The 22,144-nt window shown below is 58.5% G+C and overlaps 1 protein-coding gene across 2 annotated transcripts in view; it reads right to left on the bottom strand.

Annotated features, from left to right (window-relative positions):
- MYOM2 (myomesin 2) overlaps window positions 1-22,144 on the bottom strand; it is a 54,099-nt gene that overhangs the window by 17,674 nt on the left and 14,281 nt on the right. For both annotated transcript variants that reach the window (XM_036303912.1, XM_036303913.1), the window contains 17 exons: window positions 20,198-20,286; window positions 20,058-20,108; window positions 19,166-19,330; window positions 18,509-18,670; window positions 16,174-16,315; window positions 14,219-14,418; window positions 12,996-13,049; window positions 11,970-12,097; window positions 9,460-9,643; window positions 8,310-8,484; window positions 6,711-6,832; window positions 4,868-5,055; window positions 4,338-4,464; window positions 4,041-4,219; window positions 2,170-2,284; window positions 382-538; window positions 191-297 (listed from right to left, as the gene is read on the bottom strand). In XM_036303912.1, coding sequence (XP_036159805.1) covers window positions 191-297; window positions 382-538; window positions 2,170-2,284; window positions 4,041-4,219; window positions 4,338-4,464; window positions 4,868-5,055; window positions 6,711-6,832; window positions 8,310-8,484; window positions 9,460-9,643; window positions 11,970-12,097; window positions 12,996-13,049; window positions 14,219-14,418; window positions 16,174-16,315; window positions 18,509-18,670; window positions 19,166-19,330; window positions 20,058-20,108; window positions 20,198-20,286 — 2,345 coding nt within the window. The remainder of the gene's footprint in view (window positions 1-190; window positions 298-381; window positions 539-2,169; window positions 2,285-4,040; window positions 4,220-4,337; window positions 4,465-4,867; window positions 5,056-6,710; window positions 6,833-8,309; window positions 8,485-9,459; window positions 9,644-11,969; window positions 12,098-12,995; window positions 13,050-14,218; window positions 14,419-16,173; window positions 16,316-18,508; window positions 18,671-19,165; window positions 19,331-20,057; window positions 20,109-20,197; window positions 20,287-22,144) is intronic.

Here is a 22,144-nt window from a genome sequence, read left to right as displayed (position 1 = left end):
TGAGTGCCACTGCTTGCACGTTCCCAGCAGGACGAGGACGGCCAGAGCGGGTGTCATTTCCACAGTGAACGTGGGCTTCTCTGCATGGCCCCCGCCCGCGCCTCCACAGTCACCCCCTCTTCCCAAGGAAGCGAGTCGCCTGGGCCTCAGCGCCCACCTTCGAAAGAGCCTCCACATCCGCACACCTCACCTGCCTCGTCCAGCACGAAGCTGGACGACACCCCGTCCGTGTCGCTCACGGACACCGAGTAGGTGCCCAGGTCCCCCTTGTCCGGGTTCTTGAAGTACAGCTTCGAGCTGCGGGCAAGCAGACCGGGCGTCAGGACTCCCGCTCGTCCGCGTGTCTACGGGGCCGCGGCCGCCCCTGCCGGTGCGACTTACTGGTCCCCGACGGTCTCCACCCGGAACTTGTCCTGGTCGGCGATCTCCTCGTAGGCCTTGCACCAGGTGAACTGGGAGGCGTCGGTCATCTCCGGGCAGTCGAAGCTCAGGTAGATGTCGCCCTGCTCGTCCACCCCCGCGCTGACCTCCTTCGTGCCTGCGGAGCGAGCACCGAGGTGACCACGTGGGACGGAGGGACATGCTGTCCTGTGGGCCTCCCCTCAGAGAGGGCCTGGCACGGGGGCGGGGCAGACACGGAATCCTCAGCTTTGCTCACTGTCCACCTAGGACAGTGGTCGGCAAACTGCGGCTCGGCAAACCGTGGCTCGCGAGCCACATGCGGCTCTTTGGCCCCTTGAGTGTGGTTCTTCCACAAAATACCGACTTCTGCGCATGGGCCACAAAGTTTCAATCGCGCTGTACAAGCGCACCCACACGTGGTATTTTGTGGAAGAGCCACAGTCAAGGGGCCAAAGAGCCGCATGTGGCTCGGGAGCCGAAGTTTGCAGACCATGGATCTAGGACATTAGGGCCAGGAAGGAGCCAGCCATTCCAGCCACTCCAGCCACACAGGGACTGTGGGCCGCACACAGACAGGGGTCTGTACATGGTTGGGGTGCACACACGGATGGGGGGTGCACACGGATGGGGGGTGCACATGGACAGCAGGGGGGCTTTGCGGTTTGTTCCAAGTCTCCACATTCCTGCATGTCTGGCCATTTCCCCCTCTGCACGCAGAACAACTGGGCTCACCTTGGCGCTGCCACTCCCAGCCCCGAAGGTCCTTCTCTCCCTGAGGTCGGCCCTGGCCGCTCCGGGGCCCAGTGGCCACGGCCACACCAGGGTCTCCCCGCTCGCTCCCCCGCTCCCCTCCTCTCGGCCCAGCATTTTCGAGGGGGAAGAGGAGGCTTTGTTGTTACCTTCTGACCAAGGTGGGCACCTGGCCCTCTCCCCCGGGCCGGGGGGAATCGCCTGCCTCCGAGGATCTAGGATGGAGGGGACGCCCCCTCCCGGTAACGGCTGAGGACAGGCTCACAAAGGCTGCTGGTCGGGGCGACAGGGGGACGGGGAGGCACAGAGCCGGGATGAAGCCAGTGCACCCGGTGCCCAGGGCGAGGACGAGGGACACCTGCCCTTCCAGCCGGCTCCACCCCCCGCATCCCGCAAGCTCTGAACTCCCAGAAGTAAGCCCTGGTCCTGGACAGGTTGTTCAGTGGTTAGACCACTGGCCTCAGACCGAAGGGCCTCAGGCTCAACTTCCGGTCAAAGGCACGGCCCTCGGCTGCAGGTTCAATCCCTGGCCCCATTTGGGTCGCCAGCAGGAGGCAGCCCATCGATGTGTCTCTTTCACATCAGTGTTCCTCTCTCTGTCTCTCCCTCTCAGAAAAAAATTATGGGAAAAATGTCCTCGGGTGAGGATTAACAAAATAAGTTAAAATTTAAAAAAAAAAAAAAAAACAAAGAAGTACGTCCCTGTCGGGGCCACCTCCTGGGCTCTCCTTACTGGCAACCAAAAGTCAGCAGGGGCTGCGTCACTTCCTGCCGCAAATCCCCGGTCAGATAAAGCCGCCATCACCTGCACACGCTGCTTAAACGTCAAACAAAGGCTCCGCCGACGCCCACACGGACCCAGCGTGCCCTCGCCGGTCCGGCCGGAGAGCCCGCGGCCCTGAGAACTCGCTCTGTGTCCCTGCCGTCCACCGGCTTCCAAACCTGACCCGGCCTCGTCCACATTCACGCCCGTAACTCGGGGCCCCTCGCCCGAAGCCGCCGTCCGTCCCAGCTCACCCGGCCTGGCCTCCAGGAGCACCGGCTCCGACGGGTCCGACGGCTTCCCCACGCCGCTGGCGTTCGCCGCCCGCACGCGGAAGACGTAGCTCTGACCCTGGTGCAGGTCACACACCTGGAGGCGGCGGGCAAAACGCCACGAGAAGAGAGAAATGGAGGGAACTTGGTTATTTTTCACCGTTTGTAAGGAATATGCTTTCTTTTCAAAAAATAAAGAAATGTGTTCCTGCCCGGCTGGCATGGCTCCGTGGTTGAGCATCGATCCAGGAACCAGGAGGTCAGGGTTCGATTCCCGGTCAGGGCACAGGCCCGGGCTGCGGGCTCGATCCCCAGTGTGGGGCGTGTAGGAGGCAGCCGATCCATGCTTCTCTCTCATTGATGTTTCTCTCTCTCTCTCCCTCTCCCTCACTCCCTGAAATCAATAAACTGTCTACGTTTTAAAAAGAATCGCACTCCTCCAGTTGGAGTCACTGTGCCGTCGGCTCACACAGCTGCACAGACTCCCACCCGTGGCCTGACTGCAGGAACTCACAGGCTGGCGACAATTTTCTTTTTAATCCTCACCTGAGGGTATGTTTCTATTGATTTCAGGGCGAGAGAAAGCGGGGAGAGACAGAGAGAGAAACATCAACCTATCGCTTCCTGTTGGCGCCCGACGAGGGATCGAACCCACCACCCCAGGCGTGTGCCTGACCTGGAATGGAAGTCGTGACCTTCTGGGGTACGGGGGGGGCGGCGGGCGGGGGAGGAGGAGGCTCCGACCAAGGGAGCCACCCGGCAGGGCGATTTGTGACGATTCTGATGCGTCCTCTTTCTTTTCTCTTTGCATAGTTTCAAGCAGAATTGAAATCATACCATCTAGTTTCTAATCTGGTGAGTGGAGTCATTTAACACAATTCTGTGGGGCTAATAGAATTTTGAAAGTGAGTTTTTTCCGTGCACAATGCCCCACCCTTTGGCGCCACCACAGTTGGGTCCACCTCCTGTTACACCGATGTTTGCCATGGGCGCTGTGATCCGCATTGGTAACCACAAGTGAGTGTGTATTTGCTAAACTCCCGACGAACTGGCGTAGCTAGACTCGCAGAAGCTGGTTTATTCATTCAAAGGGACGGACGTTGTTTCATATCGTTGACTGCTTTCCGGAAGTGGCTGCCATGTCTGCCACGCACCCCGGGGTGCCGCCATGTGCCCAGCGCCGATGTGACCTGTCTCTGAGGGCGGACACGTCACTTCCTGTCAGTCACACCCCCGAGCCCGACCCAAACAGAATGTCGCAGCCGGGCCATGAGCCAGGGACGGGTCTCAGGGCGGCTGTGACATGACCCCGGCCACCGGCCAGTGGAGGGGCTAAAACAGAGGAATCTGGAGGGAGGACAGAGCACTGTCCCCTCACAATCCTGCCAGAGGTAAACCTGTAAGGATGTGTGCATGTGTGTGTGTGTCTGTACGTGCACACACACTCCCGGTAAAGGCACATGTCCGGTTGTGGGCTCGATCCCCAGTGTGGGGCGTGCAGAGGCAGCTGATCCATGATTCTCGCTCATCATGGATGCTTCTCTCTCCCTCTCCCTTCCTCTCTGAAATCAATAAAAACATATTTTCTTAAAAAGACTTTACTAGCAACTGTGAGCTAAGCACAGTCACTGCGGGCCGGGCGGGGAGAGTGATTCATACCCACGCCCCGCGGAAGGCGTGGACGGCGCCCGCGCAGAGTGTCTGAGGCCTCCGCTACCCAGTGCTGTCCGGTGGCGAGGCCGCGCGCGGGGCAGAAACGCAGCACGCGCCACGGTCCCCACCGTCCCGACCCAGGCCTGCCACGGGGACCGGCACCCTGCCCCCAGAGGCAGTGGCCGCGAAGGGCGCCCCACCTTTAAGTAGCGATGGGCCGTGGGCGCCTCGCTGACGGGGGTCCATTCCTCAGAGCCCTCCTCCTTGTAGTCCACGAAGTAGCCGGACACGGGGCTGCTGCCCGCGTACACGGGGGCCTTCCACAGCAGCACCAGCGAGGTGTCCCTGACCTCGCAGAAGGTCAGGTCGTACGTGGGACCTGGGCGGCGGGGGGTCCGATCAGGACCCCGCACGCAGGGAGTCGCCCCTCGGCTGTCCCAGGTGCGAGGCGGGGGCGGGGGGGGCAGGGGGGGTTGGTCCAGGATCGTGACCCCTACCGGGCTCCGGCGCCGTCCAGGCCTCGCACTTGAAGAGCTCGCTGGGGTCCGAGGGCTGCCCGATGCCCACCAGGTTGCTGGCAGCGATTTTGAACTCATAGGACGCGCCCTCGGTCAAGCCCTCCACCTGTGAGATGGTGAGAGTCACTCACACACGAGTAAAAGCGCCTGCCGGTCCGCTGGCGGCACAGGCGCCTGTGGATGTAGAGTGACCGCGAGGTGGGGCTGCCGGCCCACCTGACTGCCCCCCACCCCTCACCGCGGCATCAGGCACCTGCGGGCCACACCGGGCCTGGGCACCGGTCCCCACGGCGTCACTACCGGGCTGTCCGCCCCCCGCTCACCTGCCTCTCCTCCCCTCCCTGCTCCTCAGAAAGAAAGAAAACGCCCCGAGACCCCCCGGCCCCAGAGCCACGGCCCACGGCCCCCGGAGCCGTGGTGTGGAATCCGGGTTTGTCACCGCGCTCTGCCCACGGCGAAGGGCCGGGCGGCCGCGTGCGCCCCGCGGAGCCCACGAAGCCGACACCCACCGTCAGCAGCCGCTCCTTCACGGGCGCCGCGTTGACCTCGTGCCAGTTCCGGTGCTGGGCCTCGCGCTTGTCCACGAAGTAGCCGAGGATGGGCGCGCCCCCGCTGAACCGCGGCACCTTCCAGCCGAGCGTCATGGCGTGGCCGTCGCAGTTCAGGAGCGTGATCCCGTACGGGGGGGATGGGACGGCTGCGGGGACACCACGAGTTACCACCCCCTGGGCGCTGGCCCTCGGCCCCTTTCCTGGCGGACCTTGTAACCATCTGTTCTCATCTCTCTTTTCAAAGAAAGTTGGGAAATTCTCTCAGAGCCCAGCCAGTGTGGCTCAGTGGATGAGCGCTGACCTAGAACCAGGAGGTCAGGGTTCGGTTCCCAGTCAGGGCACGAGCCTGGGTAGCGGGCTCGATCCCTAGTATCGGCATGCCGGGGGCAGCTGATCCATGATTGCCTCTCATCAATGGTGTTTCTATCTCTCCCTCCCCCCTCCTCGCTGACATCAATACAAATATATTTAAAAGTTCTCTCATAGGTACTTCTGGCTCCTTCCCAATACCCTCCCCCTATTCTGACAATACCAGGGCGCCCATGGTGTCAGAGTGGCCTGGACCCTGAAGCAAGACCCTCCCGCCCCTGAAGGAAACCCTGGCGGGGCTGGCCCCTCCCACCTCGAGGACTGGCAGCCACCACGGCCAGGGGGCGCAGGTGAGTCACCCCCTCCTGCGGGGTCCCAGGAGCTTCAGGCTCGTCCAGCGGGAAGGAGGTCGGGGTTCCCGTTTGAGCCCCGGCTGGAGCGGGACCCTCTTCTCTAACCGGTGGAGCAGGATGTGTCTCAGCTCCCCCTTCCCCCCAACTCTGAGTCGCCTGCATCTGGGCGCCCTCTGTTACCTGAGGCTCAGGTGAGCTGCGAATGAGCCCTTCTTAGTACAGGGTAAGGTTTTAAATCATTGATTCTCACCTCACGGGAATGACTTAGAAAGGGAAGGGAGGGTCTGCAAGTGCCCGCTAAGGAAAACGGAGATTAGAACGATGACCCGAGACAAAGGATAATTAATTTTGTTGTATTTGCCCACCTACGTGCTATTAGAGTTGACATTCTAGAAACATGACCCTCAGAAGAGACGTCTTCGTTGCTGAAAATGGTAAATCGAGCCAGAGGCAAAAATAATTAAATAGCAAAGTGTATTTCTCAGAAATGCAAAGGTCCTACGATGACCCGAACGTGGCCCGTGCAACGTCCTGTTTCAGAACCTCCTGACTGTGTGCAGGCCTGTGCAGAGCTCCGTGGAGCCCACGTGACTGTCACAGAACCTCCTGACTGTGTGCAGGCCTGTGGTGGGATCTGTGGAGCCCACATGGCTGTCAGTCACAGAGCAGCAGCTCACACACCCGCAGTCCCCGCCCATCCTGCAGTTCGGGATCTGATTGGTCAGTTCCATCACAATAACAATGTTCTAAGGTGACTGGGAACAAAGCCACGAAGTTACATAAACACCTGCAATTCCCGGGGCCATGAATTAAAGCTCCTTACACTGAGGGCAGCTCTGAAGGCCACTGATGCCGCCTGACCTCAGCCTCTGACTGAAGAGAGAACCCCGGGCCCACAGCATGTACTTTAATGTGAGCACGTGAGCGGGAATGTCTTACTGGGCATGTTGTTAGCATGTGGCTAGTCAGCACACAGGCACTTCCGAGGCTGGAGCCTGGGTGAGCGGTTCCCGCAGAACCACACGTGCTCTGGGGGGCGAGTCACGCCACCCTTTCTTGGTGACACTGCACACGGCAGCACACGTGTGCGTCGCACAGAAGCCCTGGCGCAGGGACACGGAGCAGCGAGCGTGACTTACTGAGCGCGGCCTGGACCTTGATGGCGTCCGACTCCTGAGAGTTCTCGCTGGTCCCCACGGCATTCACCGCTTTCACGCGGAACATGTACTGCTCACCCGTGGTCAGGCCGTGCACCACGAACCTGGGGAAACAGGGGCCGTGGCTGCCGGGCGGGGCCTTTCCCTCCTTCACAAAAACAGGCTGTTTGGGGGTTTGAGAGGGTTTATTTTATGTTTTAAGTTAGTGATTCTCTCTCATCGTTGATGTTTCTATGTCTCTCTCTCTCTCCCTCCCTCTCTCTGAAAGCAATAAAAATATTATATATATATATATATATATATATATATATATATATATATATATATAACCTCAGCACAGGTGCTTTGCCTGTGGTAAGTGCTCAGTAAATGTATAGCTTATCATTTAAAATATAATTTTTAAATATATTTTATTGATTTTTTACAGAGAGGAAGGGAGCGGGATAGAGAGTTAGAAACATCGATGAGAGAGAAACATCGATCAGCTGCCCCCTGCACACCTCCTACTGGGGATGTGCCTGCAACCAAGGTACATGCCCTTGACCGGAATCGAACCTGGGACCCTTGAGTCCGCAGGCCGACGCTCCATCCACTGAGCCAAACTGGTTAGGGCTTAAATGATAATTTATAATTCACAAGGCGTCATGTATCTTATGGCGTCGGCAACAGTGTAACCATCTATAAAACGCCTCCGCCAGAGAACTGTGCTCTGAGACAGCCTCCTGGGTTCCAGCCGCGGACGGTGAGTAAACTCTGTTATTCTCCTCAATTACATCTTATCTTCTCCTAGCCACAGCCTTCCCACGTATTTTCATAAAAAATGAAGAAGTTTGGAAAGAATGACAGCTGGGCCATAATTGGTAACGCAGCCACTGTGGACAGCGTGTCCTGGGGACACCTCACTCACTCGGATGCCCCTGCCCGCTCTGTGCGAAGCGAGGTAAAATGGATGGCGGGAGCGGAGATGGAGGTGCCGGCGCCCCCCACTGCCCCCCCTCGTGGGGAAGCGCCAGGCCCCTGGGATTTGTCCCGATGGCTGGCGAGAGAAGAGACGGCCAGTTATGTGAACAGAGCAATTTTAAACATTCAGAAAATTAAAATGGAAAAATAAAACACCTTTCACATCATGGTTGCTGTTTTAACTCTCCATTCAAGGCAAATTTTAAATGTGAATTAGGTCAGAAAAGAAGGTGCTGGAACTCTTCTTCATCAGCAGGAAAACCACTAAGCCAGGTGCCTAGGAACTAGCTCATCAACTTCAAAACCCACATCCCATGTGAACAAGACAGACTCATCCTGTACAATCTTCTCAGAGGTGTGTCTACCACGGGATATGCTGCCCTCAGTGCCCTGTGGCTCCTAGTTCATGTGTACAATCTTCTCAGAGGTGTGTCTACCACGGGATATGCTGCCCTCGGTGCCCTGTGGCTCCTAGTTCACGTGTACAAACCTCTCAGAGGTGTGTCTACCACAGGATATGCTGCCCTCGGTGCCCTGAGGCTCCTATTTCAGTTTTGTTTCTTGAACTGTCCCCCCAGGCAGTGATCTGGGGCCTCGGGACGGCGGGGAGAAGGGCCACACCTGTTGTAGCTGATGGGCTTGTGGTTGCAGGGCTCCCAGACGTTGGATCCCACCATGCAGCAGTCCACGTAGTAGCCGAGTAGGTCCTCTTGGTGTTTTGGCCTCTCCCATTCCACCACAACTGATGTCTTTGTGTCCCGGGATACAAGAACCCGGCCGGGCGCAGAGGGGGTGACTTGGCAGGGGAGACAGATTGGTACATGGTCAGAGATATTGGGGTTTCAGAAGACACACCACGACCTTCCAGCCCCTCTGTCCACAGGGCATGGCAGCCCAAGTTTGGGCCTTTAGATAAAATTTGGATGAGGAGGAGGAGAACGAGGGTAGGCGAACCTTTGGAGGGCCCAGGGGTGCCTGCCAGGCATCTCTGTCCTCCCGAGGCCCTACCTGGCCCCACAGAAAAGGGGGTACAATCATGAAATCGCCCGTCCCTCCACCCGGATGACTGAGGGATCTTCCGGTGACACTGTGCTTTGGCTAAGTGGGTAGTAACTGTGTTGGGATGGAAAACTGCCGACTGTGAGGCAGTCACAATCCCACCCTGTTCATCTCTGAAGGAACTCAGACTCATGTCATGATTTGACTAGGGATCTGTGCCTCGTCTAGCATTTGACATCGTCAGAGCGGGAACCTCAATCATACAGACAAAACACTCCAGTCCATCTAGGGACTGGAATTTTTTATAAACGTAATTGTTATTGATTTCAGAGAGGAAGGTAGAGGGAGAGATAGAAACATCAATGATGAGAATCATTGATCGGCTGCCTCTTGCACGCCCCCCACTGGTGATGGAGCCGCAACCAGGGCATGTACCTTGACCAGGAATCGAACTGTGACCTCCTGGTTCATAGGTCGACACTCAACCACTGAGCCACGCCAGCCCGGTGGGACTGGGATTTTCTTAAAGTGACCATTGCCTAAAAGTATGTGTAACCCATTCATCGTTCATAAGATGAGACTTTGGAGAAATGTTGAGAACTGACCAAAGCGAGGCCGAGGGAGCTTTCCTCTCTGGTCAAATGAAACGTTCAGGCTCCTTGAGTTACAACTCCTGTGCGACGCTAGTGTCTTCATCAACACCGTCCCGGGCACCCGATGCCGCCTTACTCAGGGCCCGTCCGGAATCGCGGCCGCTCGCGGTACCACTCACCTATGGTGTCCTGGGCCTGGATGGGGGGCGTGATTTCCGACGGGTCGCTCAGCCCGTGCTTGTTTGCAGACAGAACGCGGAACACGTAGGGCTTCCCCTCCGCGAGGTCAAAGACGGCGTAGCGCGGCGACCTGACCGCCGTCTGGGCGTTGACCCTCTGCCAGCTGCCGCTCCCGACCATGGACTGCAGGAGAAGGGGACTGTGACAGGCCGACCACCATGGACTGCAGGAGAAGGGGGCTGTGACAGGCCGACCATGGACTGCAGGAGAAGGGGGCTGTGATAGGGCCGACCCCCAGCGGCCGCTCCCCACTATGGACTGCGGGAGAAGGGGGCTGTGACAGGCCGACCATGGACTGCGGGAGAAGGGGACTGTGACAGGCCGACCATGGACTGCGGGAGAAGGGGACTGTGACAGGCCGACCATGGACTGCGGGAGAAGGGGGCTGTGACAGGCCGACCATGGACTGCGGGAGAAGGGGGCTGTGACAGGCTGACCATGGACTGCGGGAGAAGGGGGCTGTGACAGGCCGACCATGGACTGCGGGAGAAAGGGACTGTGACAGGCCGACCATGGACTGCGGGAGAAGGGGACTGTGACAGGCCGACCATGGACTGCGGGAGAAGGGGGCTGTGACAGGCCGACCATGGACTGCGGGAGAAGGGGGCTGTGACAGGCCGACCCCCAGCGGCCGCCCCCGACCATGGACTGCGGGAGAAGGGGGCTGTGACAGGCTGACCATGGACTGCGGGAGAAGGGGACTGTGACAGGCCGACCCGCAGCGGCCGCCCCCGACCATGGACTGCGGGAGAAGGGGACTGTGACAGGCTGACCATGGACCGCGGGAGAAGGGGACTGTGACAGGCCGACCCGCAGCGGCCGCCCCCGACCATGGACTGCGGGAGAAGGGGACTGTGACAGGCCGACCCCCAGCGGCCGCCCCCGACCATGGACTGCGGGAGAAGGGAACTGTGACAGGGCCGACCCCCAGCGGGCTGGAGGTGAACCGTCCATCTTAGCGACCAAATCATATGGTGGGCTGCCCATCCTCTACCCCGACACAGAGCCCTCGAAACGTCTTTATGATGTGTGTGGAAAGGGAAGCCGATTTGAGAAGGTAAGAAAGTATTCAAAGCTGAAAATGCTGACCAGTAAAATTCTTACTCAAAAGCGAGCAATCATGTAACATAACTTTGGTTCCACAGACACAGTTACAGCTTCTCCTGACGGCAGAGGCTTTGCCGAGGCAGCCCCCAGCCTAGGGCGGCCCCCGCCACGGCAGCAGCTGACACCTGTGCTTCGAGTGCAAGGGCAGGTGATTGTGAAACGGGATGCACGGCATGTGGAGAGGATGTATGCTTTGTTGGGTATATCTGTATGTGCATGTGTATCTGTATGTGCGTGTGTGTCTGTGTGTGCGTGTGCATCTGTGTGTGCATGTGTATCTGTATGTGCATGTGTGTCTGTATGTGCATGTGTGTCTGTGTGTGTATCTGTGGGTGCATGTGTATCTGTATGTGCATGTGTGTCTGTGTGTGTATCTGTGTGTGGATGTGCATCTGTGTGTGCATGTGTGTCTGTGTGTGTATCTGTGTGTGCATGTGCATATGTGTGTGCATGTGTGTCTATGGGTGCATGTGCATCTGTATGTGCATATGTGTCTGTGTGTGCATGTGTGTCTATGGGTGCATGTGTGCCTGAGGGTCTGTGGGTACATGTGCATGTGTGTGCGCATCTGTGTGTGCATGTGTGTCTGTGTGTGCATGGGTGTATATGCATGTGTGGGTGCACATGATACGTGTGTTCCAGGGCCACAACATGCCAGCTATTTCTTTCTTTTTGTTGTTTTTGATCTTCACCAAGGATATTTTTCCCGTTGTTTTTTAGAGAGCGTGTAGGGAGGGTGGGGAGGGAGAGAAACATCAATGTGAGAGATTCACATTGACTGGTTGCCTCCCAACACGCACCCCAACCAGAGGGGGGACTCAGCCTGCAACCGAGGTACACGCCCATGACCAGAATCGAACCCACGACCTTCAGTCCATGGGCGGACACTCCAACCACTGAGAAAGCCTGGCCGGGGCCACCAGCTGGTTCTCTCTCTGTCCAGAGCTAGGCCTGCCTGACCTGCGGCCACCTGAAGTGGGAGTCCCTCTACACGTCGCCACCCAGTGGCCACACAGCTTCTGAACAAATCACCCTCAGGGCCGGCAGCCTGCAGTTTGGGGGGAGACTAGTCCGGTGCCTCCCGATAGGTGGGGACTCAGCCTCCTGACGGGGGGTGGGGGGGACAGGGCGGGCTTGCTCACAGTGGGAGAGGGGGGCCGAGCCTGGCCAGTCCCCGGAGGCTGAGGGGACCTTGCTCACCACCCGCAGGTGGGCCGGGCAGGAGCGTCCTCCTGCGGCGTGCTGGGCTGTGTGGCGGGCACTCGGTGGCCGCCGTCTCCAAGGCCCACCACGTGGCACAGAGCGGCCGCAGCGATGGGTGGTCCCGGGAGGGGAGCCGTACCTTCTCGATGAAGTAGGTCAGGGGCTCCTTGCCCCGGGGGACGGGGGGCTCCCAGCTGAGGACCACGTAGGTCCTGCTGACCTCTGAGGCGTGCACGTTGGTGGGCGGCCCCGGGATCTGCACGTCGCCTGGAGGGGAAGACAGCGGTGAGCGCGGGCGAGGCCCACGGAGGAGCCCACCTCTCTGAGGGGAGTGGGCACGCTGAGCGGACTGTTTCGGAGCCGAGCGGCAGGCCCGGGAAAGACCATACATTCCTGCTCTGCCCCGAACCAGCTCCCAGGAAAGGAGCCAGCCAGCGGCCAGGGTTCCTGCTGGGCGTGGGGTGGGGATGGGCCACCAGGAACCACCGCAGCCCGGGCTGCTCTGGGGCGTGGTTTCGAGAAGGGACGGCCCGAGCACCGCTGGGGGCAAATAGGAAAGCCAGCCAGCGGACTCCCCCGAGGCCACTGGGAGGGGAGCTCGAAGTGCGTCTCCTTAGGCGGCGGCTCCATGTTAACCAACTATCTTTATTAAATGTTCCCGCTTGTCCTCTGATTATGGGCCCAACTGAAATCTTTGGATTTCGGACCGATAACGCGAGCCCCTCCTTCTCGGCGGCTGCGGGAGGATGTGGAGAAGCACTCGCAGGATCTAACAGGGACGTGATGGGAGGGCTGAGGCCAGTCCGTTAGTGAAAGAGACGTGAACCTGCTGCCCGGACAATGCTGAGCACTGGCCCAGGCACGGGCCGTGTGAGAAGGAACCGGCTCCCGGTCCTCAAGCCTCGGGCCGGTTTGGCTGCTTCTCCCCGTCCCCAAAGCAATGCGCCCTGAACCCACATAACACACGTGCCCACGATCGGCCACATGGGACGCCTAGGCTCACTCCCGCGTTCTGTCTTGTGTTGTTTTCAGCTTCCCCAGGCCGCAAGCCTGCAGGTCTGACCCACAGGTGTCACACTTACTGTAGGGTGTCCCTGTCACCCGCTGCTTCCCCCCTCTCCTGCCTCGAATTACAGCCCAGTCCCGGGGGGTGAGAGCGACTTACCTTCCAGGTCATCCTGAAGGATCACAATTTCTTTATCTTCCCCCAAACGGACGGCTGCAGAGAGAAAGGCTGACGCTAAATTTGACAGCCAAGGGTCTCTAAAAAGCACTATTTCCCCCGCCCGGCGAGGCTCAGAGGGTGAGCATCGACCCATGAACCAGGAGGCCACGGTCTGATTCCCGTCAGGGCACGTGCCCGGGTTGCGGGATTCATCACCAGAAGGGCGCATGCAGGAGGCAGCTGATCAATGATTCTCTCCCATCACTGACATATCTCTCTCTCTCTCTCTCTCTCTCTCTCTCTCTCTCTCTCTCTCTGTCTCCCTTCCTCTCTGAAATCAATAAAAATATTTAAAAATCACCATTTCTGCTCTAACCGGTTTAGCTTGGTTGATAGAGTGTTAGCCTGTGGAATGGAAGGGTCCCAGGTTTGATTCTGATCAAGGGCATGTACCTGGGTTGCGGGCACATCCCCAGTAGGAGGTGTGCAGGAGGCAGCTGATCGATGTTTCTCTCTCATCGATGTTTCTAACTCTCTGTCCCTCTCCCTTCCTCCCTGTAAAAAATCAATAGAATATATTTTAAAAAGCACCATTTCCCTCGTTGCCTATGAGGCACGAATCGCCTTTGCTCCATGATGACGGCGTGTTCCCTGCCCTGAGGTCATCAGAGCTGCCTCTGTGGAAATGGTCTGGACGATGTTCAGCGCTTCTCTGCTCTTTGCAGTGGGCGTGAGAGGCCATGCAGGTAAGGGACATGCATGGGGCTCCCTTAAGAGCATAACTAAGGGTCCCATCCCCTTGGGGAACCTGCATTGTGTGAAATTAAAATTCCAAAATAGAGTGGCTTGGTTTCAACACCTGGCTCCTGGTATGTTGAAACTATACCCTCAGTGGGCTTGGCAAAGCCTAATTCTGAGCCCAGGTAACTGGATTCCAATGGAGGGCGGCAGGAAGGTGAACTGAGATATAAACCATGGCCCGGCTCCCCGCTTCCCCAGGGCATTCACGGGAGACCACGGGACACCACAAGAGACCATGGAACACCACGGGACACCACGGGACACCACGGCCCTCTCTCGCCCTCCCCACCCATGAGCATGTCCTCGAGGCTCAGACACCGCCGGGGGTAGGGAGAAAGGACGAATCACACAACACAGCCCCATGTGCCCCAGTCCTGGCCAGACCCTGACATCTTAGGGACCCTGACCTCTTAGGGACCCACCTTGTAACCTGGTGAGGTCAGCAGGGTCCAGGGCAGCCACAGCCTCTGAGGCTCGGGATGGCCGGCTGACGCCAGCGCTGTTGATCGCCCTGACGCGGAACTCATACGACCGCCCTTCTAGCAGCCCCGTCACGGGGTACTTGCAGATTTTTACGGGGGAGTCATTGCACTGAACCCAACTGTTAGTTCCCACCTCGCACCTTCAAAGAAAAAAGAGTCAAGAGTAACAACGACATCAGCGTAATGAGTCTATGGGAGTGTACACCTATTGAGACATATATACTCTACTGGAGGCCCGGTGCATGGATTCGTGCACTGGTGGGGTCCCTCGGCCTGGCCTGCACCCTCTCGCAATCCATGACCCCTTAGGGGATGTTGGAGAGCCAGTTTCAGCCAGATCCTCACAGGCCAGGCCTAGGGACCCCACCAGTGCACAAATCTATGCACCGGACCTCTAGTATGCATACAAGATCTTTGGTTAATCTCACCTCCCCCCTCCCCCATTCTCTCTCCCCCCTCCCTCTGAGATTCATCAGTCTGTTCCATGTTTCCATGCCTCTGAGTTGAGTGGCTGCCCCCTGGTGGTCAGTGTGTGTCACAGCTACCGGTGGAATGGTTGAACTGTCACTTAAGCTTTTATACATATAGATAACAATTATAACAGGCAAAGATCTCACATGGGCAAAAAGGACGCCATCAAATATCGATTTACACAAACAGCACAAATAAATGTTAAAAGACAGCTACTTAGGAAATATCGAGTATATTCCCGAGCCTCTGTAATATATAGGCTCAGATCAGTTCCTGACTCCTAGGGAAATCGTCTCAGATCTCAGACCCTTCCGCCCTCGGTAGCTCTTGAACAACTCACGTCACAAAATCTCAGGTGCCCTCAGCTCCCTGGCCCGTCTGCTGCCCAGGCTGCAGAGGGGGAACGGTCGTGCACCCTGCGGCCCAAAGGGGGACCAGTAACAGTGAGGCAGATTGTTCTAGCAGGCTTCTCATGTGGAATTTGGAAGTCTCCCGAAAACATCATCCTACCCTGGCCGGTGTGCTCAGTGGTTAGAGCGTGCCCATGCACCAAAGGGCTGCAGATCTGATTCCCTGTCAAGGGCACTTACCTGGGTTGCAGGTTCAATACTGTGCCCGTGTCAGGGCATGTGGGGAAGCAACCAATCAATGTGTCTCACATCGATGTTTCTCTCTCTCTCTCTCTCTCTCTCTCTCTCTCTCTCTCTCTCTCTCTCTCTCCCCTCCCTCCTCCCTCCCACTGTTTCTAAAATATCAATGAAAACATATCCTCAGGTGAAGATCAACCAAAAAGAAAAGAAAACATTAAGTCCCGACCAGAAATCTGGGCATGATCGCCCTCCGTTTCCCGGAGGCGGGGATGCTGGTATTCAAGTGCCAACACTTCTCGTCGGATTTCCCGGGGAAATGATGTTGAAAAACCAGCCTTTGGAGCAGCTCGTGTCAGGGCTGCATCTTCATTTCAAACGGAATCCACTCTCTTTTCCTAACGAGGCAGCATTGTTGATGAAAGGCCTCTGACCCACAGGTGCTAACCTGCTGCAGCCGAGTCTGTGTTTTTGTCGGGTTTGGGTTTTTTACATGTTTTTACTCATTTCAGGGAGAGGGAAATGCTGTGGCTCCATGGCTGAGCATCAACCTAGGAACCAGGAGGTCACGGTTCAATCCCCGTCGGGGCACAGGCCCGGGTTGCAGGCTCCATCCCCAGTAGGGGGCGTGCAGGAGGCAGCCTGTCCATGAGTCTCTCTCCTCATTGATGTTTCTCTCTCTCTCCCTCTCCCTTCCTCCCTGAAATGAATTTTAAAAACATATTTAAAGAATGGTGTCGTGAGCCGAGTGTAGGAAACACCCAAATATCTTGTCCGTGTATTTCACGGAACATTTCAGGAACACTCCCGCCCTGTAAGAGCGCAACGGACACGCACCGGTCGACGAAGTAGCCGATGACGGCGCCCTCAGAGGTCGTGTTGGGCGGCTTCCAGGTCACGATGACGTAGTCTCGGTTGGCATCATGGCACCGCACGTCCATGGGCGCGCCCGGAGCCCCTGTGACCAGCGGGTCTGCATCTGGTGGGGGGGAAGGCAGAGGAGAGGTGGCCTGTGATGAGAGTCCCTGGCGGGGACATTCTAAAGCCTCTTGAGCCCGGCCAGTGTGGCTCAGTGGCTGAAGGTCGACCTATGAGCCAGGAGGTCACGGTTTGATTCCTGGTCAGGGCACAGGCCCAGGCTGCGGGCTCCATCCCAGTGGGGGGCGTGCAGGAGGCAGCAAGTCAATGGTTCTCTCTCATCATTGATGTTTCTCTCTCTGCCTCTCCCTTCCTCTCTGAAATCAATAAAAACATAATAAAAAGAGAATTAAAAAGCCCAAGGACAACTTCACCAAGAGGCTCAGACGCCCAGCTGCCTGACGGGCCCCTGTGTAACCCTCACACCCAGGGGCTGAGCATCGCTGACTGTGACGGACGGGGGACAGGCCATGTCGACACACTTAGGCATTCTCTAACGCAGCGCCGTCTGTCTGTCCTCTGTAACGTGCTCAACTCTGTGAGTTCTCGTGATTGGACCCAGAGCGGAGGTCGCTGCCCCTGGAAGGCACGCTGCCACACGATGTCGTGCTGTCAAAATTCAGGGGACAGCCCGGGCCGGCATGGCTCAGTGGTTAGAGCATCAGGTTCGCTTCCCATCAAGGGCACATATCTGGGTTGCAGGTTCTATCCCCAGCCCTAGGCGGGTTGTGTGCGGGAAGCAAACAGTCAATGTGTCTCTCTCACATTAATATTTCTCTCTACCTCCTCCCCCCTCCCTCCCACTCTCTCTAAAAAGCAATGGGAAAAATGTCCTTGGGTGAGGATTAAAGAAAAAAAAATGGCCCTGGCCAGTTTGGCTCAGTGGATAGAGCGTCGGTCTGCGGACCCAGGGGTCCCGGGTTCGATTCTGCTCAAGGGCATGTACCTCGGTTGCAGGCTGCTCCCCAGCCCGGGCCCTGGTCGGGGCTCGGGCAGGAGGCAACCAATCGATGTGATTCTCTCACATCGATGTTTCTCTCTGTCTTTCCCTCCCTCTTCCTCTCTCTCTAAAAACACAAAAACAAAAAAAAGGAAAAACATTTCACAGAAGAAACAATAGCAACAATGTAGCCTTTGGGCACCCGGGAAACGCGGCGGTGGACGGCGGGTGCTTTGGCATTTCAAAGTCCGTAGAGAACATGAAACTTCGAGTTGTTTGCAGCAAGTTATGAGCCAATGTTTGGGCCGCCCTCCGCTCGATCACCCGCTCGATCACCCGCTCGATCACCCCGCTGGTCAGATCACCCGCTCGATCACCCGCTCGATCACCCGCTCGTCGATCCCCGCTCGATCACCCTCGATCACCCGCTCAATCCCGCCGATCCACACCCCCCGCTCGATCACCCGCTCGCACCCGCTCGATCACCCGCTCGATCACCCGCTCCGATCATCCCGCTCGTCACCCGCTCGATCATCCCGCTCGGTCACCCGCTCGATCACCCCGCTCGATCACCCGCTCGATCACCCGCTCGATCATCCCGCTCGATCACCCCGCTCGATCACCCGCTCGATCACCCGCTCGATCACCCGCTCGATCACCCGCTCGATCACCCCGCTCGATCATCCCGCTCGATCACCCCGCTCGATCACCCGCTCGATCACCCGCTCGATCACCCGCTCGATCACCCGCTCGATCATCCCGCTCGATCACCCCGCTCGATCACCCGCTCGATCACCCGCTCGATCACCCGCTCGATCATCCCGCTCGATCATCCCGCTCGATCACCCGCTCGTTCACCCGCTCGATCACCCGCTCGATCATCCCGCTCGGTCACCCGCTCGATCACCCGCTCGATCACCCGCTCGATCACCCGCTCGATCACCCGCTCGATCACCCGCTCGATCATCCCGCTGGTGGCGACCACCGTGCGGGGGTGGGGGCCGCTCTGCAGCTGAACAACGGCGGCGGTGGGAGCCACAGAGCCGCCCAGACCTCGGTGCCAAGTCCACTTCCTCGTCTAAACCCGAGCCCATCGGAACCTCGGCTGCGACCGCCCTGAGCGGCACGGGACCTGCTCCGTCCCCAGCGACTAGAAGCTCAGGGCTTCTTGACACGGAGCCGACCATTTCAACCTCCTGCAAAGCTCGGGGAGCCATGGGACAGTGAACCATCGCCCCGTCCCGCCCGCCGGCCTGCATCTCCCTGAGCCCCCCCCACGGGCCCCCGGATCGCCCACGGCCGGAGCCCACCGACCTCTGACGAACAGGAAGGCGCGGTGCTCACTGACGCCGCCGCGGGACACGATCCGGAGGGTGTAGAGGCCCTCGTCGTCCTTGCTCAGCTGGCTGAAGGACAGCGCGGCCTGGCCTTCCCCGAAGAACATCTGTGTCCACGGGGACTCCTTCAGGAGCACGTCTGCGAGGGCGGGAGGGCGTCGGCACTGGAGCGCTCGCGCCTGGGCCCGCGCGCCCGCCGTGCCCACGCGGGACGGACCCCTGGGCTCCACGACCTGAGAGCCGGGTTTGCAAAGAGCCACGAGAAAGCAAGGCACCAACGGGGAAGCAGTGGCCGCCGCACGGACAAAGGTCCACGCAGGCGGGAAAGGTGAGTCCCACATCATGTGGTTTCCCAGCCCTGGCCGGTGTGGCTCAGTGGATAGCGTGCCGGCCCGTGGACTGAAGGGTCTCGGGTTCGATTCCATACAAGGGCACCTGCCTGGGCTGCAGGCTCCATCCCCGGCCCCGGTCAGGGTGCATGTGGGAAGCAATCATGTGTCTCTCTCACATCCACGTTTCTCTGTCTGTGTCTCCCTCCCTCCCTTCCACTCTCTCTCAACATCAAGGGGAAAACATCATCGGCTGAGGATTAACCGGTGGAGGGAGGCCCCAGGCGGCAGCCGCCCGCACTCACCGTCCCGGTACCACTCGGCGCGCGGCTGCACCCGCTTCAGGTCCGGCGTCACCAGCAGCGTGCACTTCAGCGTGACCGTCTCGCCTTCTCTCCGGAAGGTGACCCCGAACTTCTCCAGAAACTGGACGTCGAAGTGCGTGTACGGGACCACGGACGGCAGGGGCACTGCGGAGGGAAGGGTCAGGCGGGCAGGGCTCACGGGCTCGGCACGGGGACACACGCGGCCCTTCCCTGTGGCATGGCTGGCGCGGCCAAGGGGAGCACATGACCGCGAGTGACGGGCGGCGGGAGGCGGAGGCGCAGGTGTGTCCACGCGTGGGCCTCGCCCGTGGCCGTCCAGGCAGGCCTGGCGCCGCTCAGGGTCTGGGTCCGCTGCCCCTCACCAGTGCGCCCGGGGCCCGGGGCTTGCGGAAAGAGGAAACTATCCTTAAACTCAGAAGGCGGCCCCGGTCTGCCGGTCAAGGGTTTGGATTCGGCTTTTTCCCGATTGAAAGTGCAGCGTCTCCCCACAGGACGGCAGCGGAGCACGCACCAGCAGATGATACAGCGTAGAGAGCTTTTCGAACTTTAAAAAATCTGACCTCTAGAAAATAATTTTTTAGCCCGGCCGGTGTGGCTCAGTGGTTGACCCATGAACCAGGAGGTCACGGTTCAATTCCCGGTCAGGGCACAGGCCTGGGTTGCAGGCTCGATCCCAGTGTGGGGCGTGCAGGAGGCAGCCGATCCATGATTCTCTCTTATCATTAATGTTTCTATCTCTCTCTCCCTTCCCTTCCTCTCTGAAATCAGTAAAAATATATATGGTAAAAAAAAAAAAAGAAAAAGATTTTTTAAACCACGTGCTATGTCAGTATATATTTTTCTGCCCAAAAGGAAAAAAGAGTCAACTTACAGCCAATCGGGAGCCCCATGGAGTGGATCGGCTCCTCTTCCCCTCGGAACCCTGAAAGGCAACGGGGTGATGGGTAGAGCGAGCCCGAGGGCGAGGAGGCGTGCCCCCCTTAACCTCCCCGTCCCCGGGTGCTCACTCACTTTTCACCACCACGGCCGCGTTGGTGGACGCCTGCCCGTGCACGTTCGTGGCCACGGCGGAGTAGGTGGCGGTGTCGTCAAAGTTTGCCCTTGGAGAGAAAAAGCCAGACTGTCAGCTGTTCCATAAGAGCAGGTGACCTGCCTCTGAACACAGCGTCCTGGGAAGCGGCCAGGTGGCCTCGGTCCTTTGTTCGTGAAAGACGTGCCTGAGAACAACGCCAGCTCTGTCCCGGGACCCGGTGTTCAGTACAGACCTGGCAAGGTCCGGGCCCGACTTCGTAACAAACGAGAGGCCCGGTGCATGAAATTCGTGCATGGGTAGGGTCCCTGGGCCTGGCCGGCGATCAGGGACAGTCAGTTTCCCCCGCCTCCCGGCCTCCTCCTTCCTTCACTCCCTCAGTGCCCTGCCACTGCCGCCGCTGGCCACCCTCCATGTTCCTCGCCACCCCCTGGTGGTCAGCGCATGTCATAGTGAGCAATCTCCTGGTCAAACTCCCAAGGGGACAACTTGCATTTTAGCCTTTTATTATATAGGACCAACAGTACGTATTGCTTTTGTTAACCCTCGCCCGAAGATATTTCTTCCATTTATTTGTAGAGAGAGTGGAAGGGAGAGGGACAGAGAAATATGGATGTGAGAGAGACACAGTGATGGGTTGCCTCCTACATGCACCCTGACCAGGGCCAGGGATGGAGCCTGCAACCGAGGTACGTGCCCTTGACCAGAATCAAACCAGGAATCCTTCAGTCTGCCGCCAACGCGCTAACCGCTGAGCAAGCTGGCCAGGGCTAAACAGTATGTTTCTTTTTTTTTTTTTTTTTTTTTTTTAAATATATTCCATTGATTTTTTACAGAGAGGAAGGGAGAGAGATAGAGAATTAGAAACATCGATGAGAGAGAAACATCAATCAGCTGCCTCCTGCACATCCCCCACTGGGGAAGTGCCTGCAACCCAGGTACATGCCCTTGACCGGAATCGAACCTGGGACCCTTCAGTCCGCAGGCCGACGCTCTATCCGCTGAGCCAAACCGGCTTTGGCAACAGTATGTTTCTTAAGCTGCTCGAATACACCTACTGAGGACCTCACTTCACTAAGGGGACTTTGGTGATTAAATAAAACCATGCATTTGAAAATGCTCTGCAACTTTAATGAGTTTTTGTTTGTTTGTGTTAATCCTCACGTGAGGATACTTGCCCATTGATTTTAGGGAGACTGGCAGAGAGAGGGAGAGACAGAGAGGAACATCCATGTGAGAGAAACACATTGATTGGTTGCCTCCTGCACACGCTAGACCAGGGCCCAGGCCAGGGAGGAGCCTGCAACCAAGGTACGTGCCCTTGACCAGAATCGAACCCGGGACCCTTTGGTCTGCAGGCCGACGCTCTATCCACTGAACTGCACAGGCCGGGGCTGTATGTTTCTTGCCTGTTCTTCATTGAAAAGCATCCACTGAATTCCCTCTCCTCACAGCCTCCCGCCCCCCCCCCCCCCCCCCCGCGATACAGGGTCCCGGAGCTCTGAGAACGCGGACCCATTGCTCCGGTGCCACGGCCCCCCTCCCGCCGCGGGTGAGCGAGGGGCGGGCGTGAGGTGAGAGAGCTGCTTGCAGGGAGCCAGGAGGAGCCCTGCCAACACCCCCCACCGCCCCGCAGCTCCCCGGGGATTGAACCTGCTTTTCACCTGACTCTGCGTGAAGAGGGGAGAGGCCCTAACACTCAGCGCTGTGAGCTCCCCAATTAGCGCCTGGGCTGAGGAGGCCCAGCTGGGGGGCAGCAGCTGGAAAGCCCGGCCTCCTGAGCCTGCCACGGGGCCTCTGTGGGCCCTCAGCTCCCGCCGGCTCCTGCACAGGCCACAGCCCCCCGCCTGCCGCCCCCCGCCTGCCGCCCCCCCGCCTGCCGCCCCCCCGCCTGCCGCCCCCCGCCTCCCCCCCCACCCCGCCCCAGG

Source organism: Myotis myotis, unplaced genomic scaffold (assembly GCF_014108235.1).
Source record: "Myotis myotis isolate mMyoMyo1 unplaced genomic scaffold, mMyoMyo1.p scaffold_m19_p_39, whole genome shotgun sequence".
NCBI lineage: Eukaryota > Metazoa > Chordata > Mammalia > Chiroptera > Vespertilionidae > Myotis > Myotis myotis.
Note: the sequence above shows the minus strand (reverse complement) of the source record. Positions and strands in the feature narration are given on the sequence as shown.